This window comes from Gorilla gorilla, chromosome 10 (genome assembly GCF_029281585.2).
Source record: "Gorilla gorilla gorilla isolate KB3781 chromosome 10, NHGRI_mGorGor1-v2.1_pri, whole genome shotgun sequence".
Classification (NCBI taxonomy): Eukaryota; Metazoa; Chordata; class Mammalia; order Primates; family Hominidae; genus Gorilla; species Gorilla gorilla.
Window position 1 is genome coordinate 111,427,289 of NC_073234.2, and position 15,859 is coordinate 111,443,147.

At 38.3% G+C, this 15,859-nt stretch overlaps 1 protein-coding gene across 2 annotated transcripts in view; it reads right to left on the reverse strand.

Moving 5' to 3' along the window:
• Window positions 1-2,028: 2,028 nt before the first annotated feature.
• LTA4H (leukotriene A4 hydrolase) overlaps window positions 2,029-15,859 on the reverse strand; it is a 34,855-nt gene continuing 21,024 nt past the window's right edge. The window contains exons 13-19 of one of the 2 annotated variants that reach the window (XM_004053709.4): window positions 14,938-15,041; window positions 14,376-14,446; window positions 10,286-10,340; window positions 7,510-7,605; window positions 5,029-5,111; window positions 4,158-4,262; window positions 2,029-2,305 (exon numbers count right to left, since the gene is read on the reverse strand). In XM_004053709.4, the coding sequence (XP_004053757.1) occupies window positions 2,188-2,305; window positions 4,158-4,262; window positions 5,029-5,111; window positions 7,510-7,605; window positions 10,286-10,340; window positions 14,376-14,446; window positions 14,938-15,041 (632 nt within the window). In that variant the 3' untranslated portion in view covers window positions 2,029-2,187. The remainder of the gene's footprint in view (window positions 2,306-4,157; window positions 4,263-5,028; window positions 5,112-7,509; window positions 7,606-10,285; window positions 10,341-14,375; window positions 14,447-14,937; window positions 15,042-15,859) is intronic. The other variant, XM_063694222.1, reaches the window with a different exon arrangement.

Consider the following 15,859-nt stretch of genomic DNA (forward strand, 5'->3'; position numbering starts at 1 on the left):
TTAAGTTTGTCTTTAGCGCCCTCTACCTTCTTCACAGCACCCTTCCATGCCACCCTTCAAGCATCCCTTGTCACAATTCACTTTCAGTATCACTAACTGATAACTAAAAACGCCGTTAACTTACAGCTTGTCTTGTAAGCTCATAGGGCAGAAGCCTTAAAGAGCAGTATTTGGGTAAATGGATTTGCTAAAGTCTAATCTTAGAATGTGATCTTATGCCAGTGATTTGAGCTGAACTCCCTTCTCTGTATTCCTGGCAAGGAAGACAAGGGAGAGCAGAGCCTGGAGAAAGAATCACATTGCAGCATAGATAAGTGACCAAGAGGACAGAACGAGGCGGGTGGATTGCTTGAGCCCAGGAGTTCGAGACCAGCCTGGGCAACATGGCCAAACTCTGTCTCTACAAAACAAAAATTAGCCAGACATGGTGGTGCATGCCTGTAGTCTCAGCTACTCCAGAGGCTGAGGTGGGAGGATGGCTTGAACCCAGAGGCCGATGCTGCATTGAGCTATGGTCATGCCACTGCACTCCAGCCTGGGCGACAGAGTGAGACCCTGTTTCAAAACAAAACAAAACAAAACAAAAACTGCTAGGGAGAGTGAGAGCCAGGGAAAAGTCAGGATTCCGGGAATAGGCAGGAATATGTCTCTTCCATACCTGTCCCACCTTGGGTGTTCGCTCCTATTGTAACTTTAGTCACTGCATTAGCACTTTGAGGGGTTATTTGGTCAGGACACCGCCCCCCACCCCCACCCCATGCCAACAATTATACTCTAAGACACCATTCCTCTTACACAATTTATTTGACCAGAGGTGGACCCAACCTGGGTTAGAGTCTCACCTCTGGGAATTTGGAATTGTGATAGCCTCTCCATGTGGTCAGAGCTATTTGCAACAGTAAAGCTGGAGAGTGGCCAGCCTGTACAATGTGGACTAGAGAGGCAGAGGTGAGGGACAGGAGCACTGATGGTGCTGCAGTCCTGGGCATCAGACCCCTTCTGTCCGTCCCAGGTTCTGATAATCTCCCCATACCTAGCATCCTTAAAATAATCTTCCTTTTCCCTTTTTGACTTCTGGTCACTTGGATTGCTGTTACTTGCAATCAAAGAATTCTAACACAGCTATGGTTCTAATTAATTCTAACTAATAGAGCTAATACACTAATAATTCTACCTAGTACAGCTATGTGTGCTGAGGTGCCCTGGGGCACTACGTTGCATTGGCAGGGGTGCTTTGTTATGTTTGTCTTTTATTTGGTTCAAGTTATTTGGTTTTCTTTGAACAGACTGTGAGAGGGATGGGAAAGACTGGTGCTTGGGGTGGCCATCTGACCCCTGATGGACAGGAGACCAGGACAAGCCCACTGGATGAGCCGGAGGGGTCCAGGAGGAGGGAGTTGAGAGCTCCTGCTAGGGTCAACACATTCTGGTAAGGAGTTCATCTGCTGTCCACCAGGTAGGTGGTGTGCAAATACAACTGAGCATTCATGTTTAAGGTTTTTTTTTATTTTTTATTTTTCGAGGCAGAGTCTCCCTCTGTTGCCCAGGCTGGAGTGCAATGGTGCCATCTCGGCTCACTACAACCCCCGCCTCCCAGATTAAAGCGATTATCCTCCCTCAGCCTCCCGAGTAGCTGGAATTACAGTCATGCCACCACGCCCAGCTAATTTTTGTATTTTTAGTAGAGACGGGGTTTCACCATGTTGGCCAGGCTGGTCTCAAACTTCTGACCTCAGGTGATTCACCCGCCTTGGCCTCCCAAAGTGCTGGGATTACAAGCGTGAACCACTGCGCCCGGACTTATGTTTAAGGTTATTTAAAAAGCAAAGCAAAATCCTAACCATGTTGAATTTTTGAATCTGCAGCAGATTCAAATTAATGAATTTAAATCATATATCAGGTAAAATACTACCTTGACATATTTGGTGATCATACTGGGAGAAAATTAATATAAAGCTAATTCAAAATTTTTAAATTTGTAAATCAAAAGATTAAACCTTGTTAAAATTTACAAAGAATATGCCACTATAAGAAGAAGTAGCTCAACTTTATTTTAGTAAAATCACCAACAAAACAATAAGAAGCCAAAACTAAAAAGACAGTTTTAATTGTGAGCTGAAGTTTTATATTTCTTTACGAATTCCATTTAAAAAAGAGAAATCTCTAAAATCATCAATACGCAGGTCTTTAATCCACTTTTAAGTCTTTCCCCACCAGCATTGCAGTCACGGGATGCATGCTTGCTTTGTGCTCTTGGTAGGTTCGGACAGCTTGATCATGGGATTTGTCAAAGGCAGCAAGATCCCTGCCAAAAAAGAAAAAATTGAAAAGAAAGAAAGGCGAGAAGGAGACAGAGGAGGAGAAAGGGAGGAAGAGAAGAAAGAAAGGAGGGAAGGGGTTCAGAGGAAAGGAAAAAGGAAGGAGAAAGAGAATAAGAACATAAGTCAATACACAAGATTAAATTAAAGGATGTCAGCAGGGGTGACAGCCAGCATCACTCAAATAAGGCACCAGTCCCAGCCAATCAGATGGGTATGGTCCTGCCACAGGGTCCCAGAGACCTCGTTCTGTACCAGAGACTGGCCTTTATACTGGCAGATCAGACATTTTGCAGCAAGTTACAGGGAAGGGCTAGAGTGGCTGGGACCAGTGGCTATTTACCAAGCAGCATGGAAGGATTTTATTATTTGAACAGAGTCCTCTCATCTCCTGGCTAAATATCAGCCCTGTATGTGAGAGTGAGCCTCAAAGACTTTCTTTTTAAAAACTGCTTTAAAAAAAATTTTTTTTAATCAAGATTTTGGGAGTATGAAAACACTAAAATTTATATAGAATTTCTGAAAACTTCAAATAATTGAGAATAAAAGTCCTGACCACAGTGAAATAATAAATACATAATAAATAATACACTAAATAAATAAATACACTAAATAAACAGGACCTACCATACAAAAGGTAGGATTAGTCATTTTTAATGTAACTACTATAAACATCATAAAACAGAAATATTTATTTTTCCCACAAAAGGTATACTCTTATTTATTTTATTCTTTTTTTTTTTTGAGACAGAGTCTCGCACTGTCACCCAGGCTGGAGGAGCTGGAGAGCAATGGCGCAATCTCAGCTCACTGCAACCTCTGCCTCCCGGGTTCAAGCGATTCTCTTGCCTCAGCCTCCCAAGTAGCTAGGATTACAGGTGCCCACCACCACACCTGGCTACTTTTTTTGTATTTTTAGTACAGACAGGGTTTCACTATGTTAGCCAGGCTGGTCTCAAACTCCTGACCTCGTGATCTGCCTGCCTTGGCCTCCCAAAGTGCTGGGATTACAGGCATGGGCCACCGCACCCGGCCCAAGTATACTCTTATTTAAAAACCTATTTAAAGTATACTTTACTCAATTCAAAGCTAGATGGGTTTTAATTCGGGAAAGCATATAAAATATACTTAAAACTTAATTTTGTGGTCACATCAAAAAAAGAGATAATGACTTATTTTGCCGAGTTTTATGATATTATATGGCCATCACTTTTGATGGCCAAAACTGCAATTACTTTTGCACCCACCTAAATACTTGTGAAGTAAATGAAAAGCAAACAAAAGTAATCATGGATATTTATGGCATGATTTTTTTTTCCAGAATTTGGACAAAATTCATAAAGACCTTGACTGAGATATTCTTGTATCTTGCTGTCAAGATACAACTTATCCCCCTCTCACTAAGCATTCCTTTATTATGTCAAGCAACCTACCCTTGACCTCTATGCAACATTTGAACACAAAAGAGTTAGCTTTATCTGCTTATTTCTCCTTACATTTAACTTCAGACTCTCTTTCTTGTCTATACCTACCCACCAATTATCTTCTAGTTACCTTTAAAAATCTTTGTGTATATAAGGCTATCTTTGATTTATTTCTATTTTATCAGTATCTAACTCTATTTGATCCAAAATAGTAATCCATATATAATGCTTCTAAAAAGAGGAATGAAATTATTTCAAATTTTAAATATTTATAAGTGTGAATCCCTATTCCAAAATTATACTGATAAACTTTAACAAATTAAAAAATATTGTCATATAGATTACGTTTAAATATTTGACAGTTTTCTTCCTATTTCTCAGATGAATTCAAAGCACAGTCTGAGTGGGCTCTTACTTGAATAAGGGCCGGGTAAACTTCATTCTTCCTTGTTCAGTTGCCATCTTTAGCGCCAAAGGAATTGCGTCCTCCCACTTGGATTGAATGCAGAGCCGCAGCCATCTAAAAGGAGGATTTGAGGGGAGCATGGAGTAGAAAATGAGGAAGGGGCAGGATATGACAGGTATATCTTAATATTACTTCTGTAGTGATATGAATAACCCCACTATAGTTATACTGTACACCACTTCATGGTATGTCTTGATTCTGAGACTCTCAAATTCTTATATATACAATTTAATAATTGGTGAAGAGAAAGAAGAGGAGCTGGTTCTTGAAAAAGATCATATATTTTTAAAGGTCTGGATCAGGTAGGTGCTCACATACCTTATAAATGCAATTTCTGAAGGAATTAAACTTTGGTTTAAGCCTCACATTACAAATTTGAATTAAGAAAGATCAGGTAGGTGCTCACATACCTTATACATGCAATTTCTGAAGGAATTAAACTTTGGTTTAAGCCTGACATTACAAATTTGAATTAAGAAAGATTAACATATAATAGAATAAAATATTTCTAACTATTCCCATTTCAAAGTAGATTTAGTTGGTTGTGGAGAAAGCCTATTTACCATGGAATCCTTCATTCTAATTTTTTTTTTCTTTTAAGGCAAGAGAGGTTTAGAGCAAAGTCTAACAAAAAGATTAATACTATCAGATTACATATTGCAACTATTCCTTAAATACCACTATAAGTATTTATATAGAAGCAGTCAGTTTGACAAGGAATTCTCAAGACTCAAGTATGTCTCATACTCTGCATTCCCTTTCTCCATCTTTCAAAGGAGTTTTCTGCTTTCTTCCACAGAGACAAGTTAAAATGATGTACCTGAATCGTATTTCAGAATTGTTAATGGCATTGAAGTTGTACACCTCTTGCATTCGCTTTATGTGCCCCAATGGAAGAGGTGCCTAAGAGCAAAATAAAGAAGTATACCGTATCATTTCAACAGGATTCCTTGGAAGAAAGGAGCTGGAGAGAAATGCATAGCCAGATTAAAATCCTAAATATTTTATAATATAGAAATAAGTTAGATAAAAATAAAAGAAACAAATTGCACACTAAAGTAAATTCTGTGCAAACTTATTCCAGGTGAGGATATTCTACTGGGAGCACAGGGATAATTTACTTTGTGAAGTATTCAGCATTAAATGAGAATTGCTCTTCTTAGACTTTTTAGCATGTATAAATATTATCTTTCAGACTTTTCCTAGAGTTTTTCTAGTTATTCTCTGTAACTTATATATCTTAAATGCAATTCCATTCTCCAGATGAAATCATAGTTCCTTAATTTTTGCCTGACTGATTCCCCCTAGCTTTATCTTTGTATATTTCCTCTGAAATCCCTCTTAAATTATCTGCATACCTACACAATAGCAGTTCTTAAATGTTTGTATTATAGATCTCTTTGGGAATCTGGTGAATAATGTGGACTCTTTCCCTAGGGGGAAAATACACTTACTACATGAATACAAACTTTTGTATACAACTTCAGGGGGTTCATAAGCATCCTATCCCTACCTTAACTCACCCTAAAAGGGAGGACAAGTTTGGGTGAAGGAAAGAAAAACGATGAGTTCAGTTTGGACAAGCAGAGAGTTTGTAGTGCCTGTGAGAGGCAGAGGTGCCTCTAGGTAGATGATAACTCTCCCCTCCAACCACGACCTCCTTACCTTACAGGACTCCACACTCACTAACCAATCTCTGCTCTCATGAACTACTAATCCTGTCGCTAATAATTTAGTCCATTAGCCCCTTATGGACACATGCAACTCCAAGTCTACCCTGGTAGACCAACTGGTTAAGGTCATCTCCAAGGCTCCCTGACTTGCCCTAAGTTTTGCTATACCCATTCCAGAATCACCCTACCATGTTCTCTCTCTCTGTGGCCCTAGACCACCCACCAGTGGTAGAGAAATTTATGAAACCATGATGACCCGATGCACTAAAAATAGATTCTCTCTTTGATGGGTCCTTTGTTGCGTCAAAATCCTATTCCTAATTTTTGCATCAATTCCACAGAAAATTCCACTCCAAATCTTCTTCCTTCTCAAGGTCCTTAGACTGAAGACTTCCCTTTCATGGAAGTCTTTAAAATCCAGTCATTGGTTTATCTCAAAATGCAGCAACTCCTTTCGGTTTCATCTATTCTTTCAATTGCCTAGATTCGAAACCTTAAAATCTGCTTGGATTCTTTACTGTCAACCCCTATATCCAGTCAGTCACAGAGCTCTGTGCTTTCACCCTGTGTAACCTCTTTCTCACGTCCTGTTCTCTCCTCTCCCTGCAACTTACTCCCTCAAGTCCGGTACTCCTGCCAGTCTCCCAGCTAGTAACTTCACCACCATGCAACCTTCATGGCCCCAGATTAGTTTTCTACAACCCAGCATTTCATCCCGACTCTCCTGCTGGATTTTTAAAATCCTTTCCTACTGATCAGTGTAAGATCTAAAATTTCTTAGCTTAGCATTGAGAGTCATCACATCTGGTCCTACCAGCTTTTCTAGTGTTACCTTCACTGACTTCCTTACCCAGTGCTACTGTTTACTCCAGCAATGCTGCAGACGAATTCCAGCCCTTGCTGCTCCCTCCACCTTGAATTTCTACCTCCCTGCTAGCCCTGGGGGTGCAAATCAAGTCTCCTCCAAAATTCCCTCTCTGATGACCCCCGTTGGAAGAGTCTTTCACTAATTAAGTTTTTCCAAATGATACCTAAAGTATGCCTCCTTTTATTGCTAATGTTTTTTAAAAAACTTTTTTATGAGATGGAGTTTCACTCTGTTGCTCAGGCTGGAGTACAGGGGTGTGATCTCGGCTCACTGCAACCTCCGCCTCCCAGTCCAAGTGATTCTCCTGCCTCAGCCTCCCGAGTAGCTGGGATTACAGGCACCTGCCACCATGCCTGGCTAATTTTTATATTTTTAGTAGAGACGAGATTTCATCATGTTGGCCAGGCTGGTCTCAAACTCCTGACTTCAAGTGATCTGCTTGCCTTGGCCTCCCAAAGTGCTGGGATTACAGATGTGAGCCACCGTGCCTGGCTTATTGCTAAATTTTGCATGTGTTCCCCTTCCTACTAGATTATAAGCTATTTGAAGATAGGGTATATCCTTTCTTACATATTTTCATATTTAGCACAATATAAAACACAGTAAGCATTCAATGCTTTTTTAAAGAAATGAATAAATTTTATAAATGATTTTTTCCCCATTAGTTTCCACATTAATAATCTTTTGCCAAGTTGGGTAGAACATAAATGCTGTTCCTTTCTGTCCATTTTAATTTCTAAGATTTTGAGCTAGTACTTACCCTCTGGAGCGTCTGTGCTAAAAACTCATTCAATTGATGAGAAGAGAGATCCTTCAGGTCTGTGGCATTGAATGAATTTAAATCATCTTCTTTGGCCTAAAATAAATGTTACCTAGTTATTTTTGTTCAAGTATAATTTAATAATACTTATTGGTTTATCTGACATAAAAGTAAAAATTGAGAAAAAGAACCATATGAATGAACAAGATTATTCAAAATAAATTTAAGCCTGAGTTACTTAAATAATCCTGAGATTGAGTTACTGTAATTTAAATAGCTGATATGACTCCTAGAATCTATATTACTTAAGAAAAAGTAGATTATGGGTAGGAAGAGTGGAAGAAACTGTTGACATTCATTGTACCATTCGAGGTATAGAAATTTCCAAAGCAAAGAAACATTTCAAAATGTATGCATGTCAACTAATCTATAGACCAATTCAAAAAGGTAAAGAATGAAATCGTAATTTTTAAATATTACATTAATAAATTGGTAAGGCCATAAACTAATGTTTTCCTCCATCCCCACATATTCTGTTTTCCCCACTTAATCTTAGAAACCATCTAAGAAAAAGAAAAAAGAGTCTGCACTTTTCAAATTTGGATTTACTCTCAAAAATCTTTGAGAAGATGATTAAGCAATATTAAATAAAGCTTACAAAAATAAGGATTTTTAAATCTTTTAGAACTACTTTTATATTCTTTTAAACTAGGGCTTTTGTTACTTTAAAAGAAATATATGCAAATACTAAAAAATCAAATAGGACAGAAGGAAAAATTCTTTTGGTTTTGCCCCGGCTCCAAGTACTACTCCTCAGTAACTAATATTAGTAGTTTCTGTATATCCTTCCACTAAATTTAATGCATAGGCATATACCCTTTTAAATAAATATTTTGCATCTTCCCCCCCTTCAGAACTCTCCTTAATAGCAATACTTCTTTTCCCTTTACAACTTATCCTTAATATGAGAACTTACAGCTCCAGCTCATTTTCTGTGCAAAAACCTGCAAATCTAAACTATATATTAATTAAGAATATATTTATGTGGTAAAAACATAAAAAGCAAGAGAATGATAAACCAAAATTCAGGACAATGGTAACCTGGATGGGTCAGCAAGGAGGGTGGAGAGGGGCATAAGATGGGGAGGGATGCTACAGAGGTACCGCTAAGATTTTACTTCTTATGCTAGTGGTGGATCACACAATTGTTTTATACACCATATGAATATGTTATAAATATTCTTTTGCATTTATTTACTATTTAAGACAAATCATTGAGAAATAAAATACATAAGGAAAAGAGTGCATTAGTGAATACAGCGTCCTGAATCTGTTCCTAACAATGCCTGTTTCTACTAATATTGAAGAGTTGATCATTATCCACCTTAACTGCTGGGCCCAAAGGAATATTTGAGCAGAAATTAGTAGCAGTTTTAACTAGCACCAAATAAGCTGGAATACATTTTTCAAACTAAAACAGAGAATTTTAATACACTCACACTGTTAAAAAATCCTGTTTCCCATAGAAATCTCTTATACTTTTCTTCATGACAAGTTTGTCAACTACACAAAACAGGTTTTAAAAGGCAATAGCTAAACTGATTGCACAGCTGGAGGCCATTATCCTAAGTGAATTAACACAGGAACAGAAAACCAAATACAGCATGTTCTCACAAGTGAGAGCTAAACGACTGTATATTCATGGACATAAAAGTGGCAACAATAGATACTGAGCACTACTAGGAGTGGGGCAAGGGTTGCAAAACTATTGGGTACTGTGCTCAGTACCTGGGTGATGGGATCAATCATACCCCGAACCTTAGCATCACACAATATGCACGTGTAACAAACCTGCACATGTGTCCCCTGAACTTAAAAGTTGAAATTACGTAAAAAAATTATAAATCTGTTGCAAATTAATAGGAATAAAAGTATTCCTAAATCTTCTGTTATTTTTCATTAAAGAATTATCAAGGGCACATCCTTACTTTGGCTTCAGTAAAGGGTTCTATTTTAGTACATATATGAAGAAGCTCCTCTTTAAGAAGCTTCATAGAAAGTGAACAAAGAGCAAAAGTGCTTCGATTCTTTCCACCACTAATAGTCAGCAGCTGGTCACCCAAGATCATTTTAGATTTACCTGGTATGTGAAATTGCTATATTGGAAGCAGTATCTTATAAATGATTTAAAAGGAAAAGAAGAAAGGTAAGATGCAAATATTTTTGCATACTTTTTTTTTAAGAGTTAAGAAGCAAGGAAAATCAGGATTAATGCCTTCAACATCAATTTTTTCCCCCCATGAAACTTAATTTTCTAGGCTGGGCACAGTGGCTTATGCCTGATGCCTGTAATTCCAGCACTTTGGGAGGCTAAGGTGGGAGGATCACTGGAGACCAGGAGTTTGAGACCAGCCTGTACAACATAGACCCTGTTTGTACAAAAAGTTTTAAATTAGCCAGGCATGGAGGCACATGCCTGTAGTCCCAGTTACTCGGGAGGCTGAGGTGGGACAACTGACTGAGCCCAGGAGGTTGAGGCTGCAATGAGCCATGATCACGCTACTGTAGTCCAGCCTGGGCAACAGAGCAAGACCCTGTCTCAAACCCTTAATTTTCTATATTGAGAGTAGATATAATATCACCTTAGATAAACCTGACTTTCAAATAGCCTTTCCAAATATAACTGTTTGTGATTTAAAGTACCCTCCCTGCTTCATGAGTAAAGACATATTTGCACAATTCAAAAAGGAATCAAAAATCACACATTATTACTTACAGTAATCCATCTTTGACTTAAGGCAATACAAGCATTTGTCAGAGTCATATCGTAACTGCAAAGATAAAGATTACATTGTTTAAAAATGCACGTGCTTTTGCAGAAATGCAGTTTTAAAGCTACAGTACATACTTAAATTTCAAAGTCCCTTTTAAATAAGGAAAACAAACTCCAAAGTGAGGAAAACAGGAAATATTTTACCTAACTTACATACTACTGGCATCATCCAAGAACTCACAAACCCAAATGGATACCACATTAATGAAACACCCATCTATCTTTTAGAAAGAATGCCAAAGCACCTCAGCAAAAGACTGTCATGTGCTCAAGTAGTATATGTTAAAGTAGTTGGAATCAGTTGAGCATATTTAGTACATGGCAGGAACAGTTCTAGGCACTCAAGACAACAAGATGAACAACATCAAGTCCTTGCTGTCATGGATTTTACTTGGTTGTTCCAAACATCTAATCATCTAACAAACCTGCAAGCACCTGCTACATAATTGGCACCGTTCTAGATGCTAGACCCTTGAGAGAGCCCGATACCACTGCCTGATGATTTCATTCCTTTTTAGAAGAAAATGAAATTAACACATGGTAATTGTTAAGCAAATTATACCAATATTTGTGTGTTCTCAACTTAGAAATCATATTTTGCAACAATGGGAAAGAACATGTAGTGTGTACAAAATTCTTGCAAAACATCCCTCTTTGTCCGTAAATCATGCTTGCTTGTACTGAAATGCTTGTATTAGGGAACAGAGAAGCACCTGCCCCTTAGAGCCTAAATGAAGTAAGTTTTGATTAGAAGTTACCACTGAATCTCCCTTAAAGAGAGTTGTGACTGGGACTCCGTTTGTTCCCTAGGGGAGACAATAAAAAGGTCAACACAGCTCCCACCTTGAAGCAGCTGCCAGTTTATTACATGAAGTGTCAGGTTGTGGACTGCAGGCATGCCATTTTGTCTTCAAGAACAGGTGGGATCAGAGGTCCTTGACTGATCAGAATACACTGCTTTCAACTAAAACATTATTAGCATTGATTTCTTAAAAAATAATAGCAAAGTAGAAAACCTTTAGCTGGTCTGTTTCTTCGTGTCCTGAAACTTCCTTATTAGTGTAATTAAAAGTACTAAGTTAAGAATTAGCCTGGGAAAGGACCCTACTTATGGCAAAGTCTTCAGAAAAGTAAAGAGCAAAACCAGATATGTGCCTTGTTCTCATGGTGCTGACAGTATAGCAAAGAGGAAATACTTTAATCATACAAATAAATGTAAAGTTAGAACTGTGCAACTGCTACGAAGAGAGGATATAGCACTAAAAAGCCCTAGAATGGGAGATTTGACCTGGCCAGGGATGTCAAGAAATGCTTCCAAGAGGAAGTGGTTCTTGAGCTGAGATTGGAATTAACTGGGCAAAGGGCTCCGGGTAGAGAAAACAGCATGCTCAGGTACTATGTTGGAGGACATATGGGGAGTTCGAGAAACTCCAAAACTGCCAGTGTGACTGAAGCAAAGGGAGCTAGAGTGTTAGGAGCTTATAACCCCCACTAAAGGATTTTGTCTTAGCCCAAGAGCAAAGAGATACCAGTGGAGACTGCTAAGCAGGAGGACAACATGACACATTTGTGCTTTTAAAGGTTTACTCTAGCTTTAGTGTGGAGAGTGGCTGGGAGAAGTCAGAACAGATACAAGTGCACAGTCTGGGTGCCAGAACAGTCTTCCAGGATGTGAAGATGTGATACTGAACTTGGACAGTGGTAGTAGAAATGGAGAGATGTGGATAGACTCAGATATTTCAATACATATACAAATGATGAGAGCATTATAAAAAGAGGATCGTGGAAGCCAAGATTCTGTGCTGCAATGGATCAAAGTATTTTCTGTGGTTTGAGATTTTCTAAGATACTCTCTCTTTACAGAATTCCCGGGCACAGGAATGATTCCAGGGTTCCTCCAGCACTTTGGTATTACTTGAAAGCAATCTTAAGAGATCTAGAATGAACCAATGCCCAAAAAGGATCCCTTAGCAGCGGTGATAGCAAAGAAACACTTTTGAAGAACTAATTTTCCACCCAGATTTCCCCAATTTTAAAAGCAATGGGCAAAGCCTTCTCCACTCCTAAACTTCCTGGAACTGTCTTTTGGCTTTATCAGGCCCCTGAAGTTAGAGTCTTTGAAAGACTCCGAACTCCAAATTCTATGCTTTTATTCTCAGGCTCCTCATAATTCTACAGCACACCAGACTGCTGACCACTCTCCGTACCACTTTTAAATTATTTCTTCCCACAGCTTTCTTAACAATGAACCTTTGAAATCTTTTTAGTTTTCCATTTATTTTGCTACCTTTCCTCTGTCCTAGCTCTAAAATGAAGATCCTCTAAGGTTCTAAAGTTTACTTCTTGTATTCTCCTTTGTAAGTCATCTCCAAGACGATGTCCAAATCCATCACCATTAAAATTAATAGTTTCCTCACCCACAACACTTAATATTTAAAAAAAAATACTTTTCATTGTATTATAATTACTTGATACATACATATTTGCTCTGTGAGTTCCTTATTCATCGTATTAGTGCCTGACAATAAATGTGTGCTGGATTGAGCTGAATCTTTATTACATCTCTGCTCAGTCATTTTAAATTCTTCTTTTCTCACCACAGCCAATCAGTTGCCAATAGATTCTAGCCCCCAAACGTCTCTTCTCTCAGTTACTCCTTTCTTTTCCACTGCCTTTGTATTACTTCAGGTCCTCATAATCTCTAGCAAGGCTGTTGTAAAAATTAATGAGATAATGTATGGCACTTCTTAATGAAATGCTAGGAAAAAAATCTAAAGTATTATTTTTGCTGATACCTTTTTTAGACGTTAAAAGGGTTTACTGATGATTTGTGCCACCTGTTTCCAACACAAAATTTGAAACATTCTATTGTAATCACCCCTCCCTATCTGAGCTCCTGTTTCCCACCACAGCCTATGATAACCAGGACTGCCCAGTTAGTGGGGCGCTCTGACCACATTTGTTCCATACTCAAAACTCCCAGTAACTTCTCAACCAAACACTTCTCGGCCTGGCTGTTTAAAGTGCTTTACAAACAAACATGACCAGGCCTCATCTTGTTTCTTAGCTTCTCTCCTGCTGCTCCCTGAACATCAATTAAACTGGCCTGTTTAGTGTAAGAGAAGCTGGTAGGCAATTTTGGTGATCCAAAAGAAAGGCAACAAGAGAACATGCCATGGAACATGCCATGGTCAGTGTCCTCACACAACTCGTGAAAGACCAGGGTTCAGGTCCGATTGAAGGAGGGGGTTCAGTATAAAAAGCAGTATATTGAGGCCGGGCACGGTGGCTCACGCCTGTAATCCCGACACTCTGGGAGACAAAGGCAGGTGGATCGTTTGAGCTCAGGAGTTCGAGACCAGCCTGGGCAATATGGTGAAACCCTGCCTCTAGCAAAAGTACAAAAACAGCCGGGTGTGGTAGTGCGCATCTGTGGTCCCAGCTACTTGTAAGGCTGAGGTAGGAGGATCACTTGAGCCTGGAAGGCAGAGGGTGCAGTGAGCTAAGATCACATCACTGCACGCCAGGCTGAGCCACAGAGTGAGACCCTGTTTCTAAAAAAAAAAAAGAAGAAAGCAAGCAGTATATTGGAGGCAATAAGACTGCCAGGGTTTGAATCTCAACTTTTACTACTCACTAGCTGTGCAACCTAGGGCAAGACACTACCTAGCTAAACCTAACTTACCTCCTTGGGAAATGGGGATAATAACTTATAACAGTGTTGTAATTAACATAATACTTATAAAATATTTTTATTGCAGAAGTTTGAAGGAAGATACAATAGCTTATTTTCTAAATCCCTCACCATCCTTGTGCAGAAAGGAGGCACTCAATTACTTGAAGTGAAAAACCATATTTGTAAACTGCAGAAATTATTCTTTTGGCCTCAGGGTTAAGGCCAAAACACCTAAGAACTCTGCTTTCATCATTAACTAGTAACAGTTTCAGGAAGGCATACTATTCTTTCAGATATTTTGAGGCTCTCTAGGAGTTAGGAGAATGAGAAGGAAGGCATTAGCAGGCAAGTACTTACTTGGGCTTTATGGGAGGCAGTCCAGGAGAGTAGAGCCAGGCATTCCAATCAACTTGATTGAGAACATCAACCTATGAATAGTAAGAATTCACAGTTTACAATAGAATGCCCTTTCCTGTTGAAAAAAAATTTAAACTTATAAGTCCTTAGATATATAATTTTGTCTAATCTGCTATATCAAGATAATTTCTAAATCTTTTTTAAAAATTAATATTTTAAATTGATAGATCATAATTGTGTATACTTATGTGACACAATGCGATGTTTTGATATATGTACTCAATGTGAACTAAGTCAAGCTAATATATCCATTACCTCATCTAACTCTATCTTCTAAAATTTATATTCATCACCATACTACTGATGACCTCTCTGAAATAGGAAAATTCTACAGGTAGTTCATGTGGTTAAGATCACATTTAAAATAGAAAAAATATGCAATGAGAGGTTGAGTCCTAAAGTTCTGAACCAATACTACTATTAGATAATACAAGTTAACCTAATCAGTCAATAAATAGAGATATATCGAGCATGAAAAATAGAAAAGGTTTTTAAATCCAACCTTATCTTTAAAATAGGAATACAGGAAATCCTTCCAGTCATCAGTAGTTATGCTCTTATAGGAAAACTTCTCAACATAAGCTTTTAAGAATCCTAGGAAAATCTCTAAGAGTAAAAAAGAAAAGAAATCAATTCACAGAAAGGTAATTATTTGACATTTTGTGTGCGTGTTTGGCATTGTACTATTAACCACAGAGAATAGAGAACATTCAGAGAATAGGGAAATCTACGAGGACTTTCAGAGTGAAAGAATGTTCAAAAAAGGAGGTGGGACTTAAGTTGGGCCTTGAAGAATATATGTAATTCAGTGGAAGGGAGAAGAGAAATTCTAATTATAGGTAAGGGGATAACACATGAAGACACAGAAAAGGAATGCATAACCCAAGTTCTAAAAGCAATAACCTTCATATGACTAGAAAGGAGAAAAATAAGACTGGACAGGCAGAATGGATCCAGGTGACAGACAGCCTTCCAAGTCAATCAACCAAGGAGAACACCTCAATGTCCATCAGTGGGGGATGGGTACATAACTCAGCATAGCTTTATCATGAAATAGTATGATGGCATTAAAAAGTATGAGACAGATTTATATGTACTGACACAGAAGGGTGTATGTGAAATATCGAGCAAAACAACACACAAATGCAGAGCCAATATATAGCATGACCCATTTTTTGTAATTAAAATAATTACATGTATTTATTTGTCTGCTTGTTAATTTACACCTAGAAAATGATCTGGAGCCATTTACACCAAACTGCTAACAGTGGTTACCCCTGGGGAGTGGAAAGGGGTTGATGGACTCTCACTTCTTACTCTTATAAACTTCTGTACCATAGAAATGTTTTCAGGGAATACACACTATTATCCTAATTTCAAAAACTGATGAGATTTTTTAAAAAATGAAGCAGCATAATTTAAAC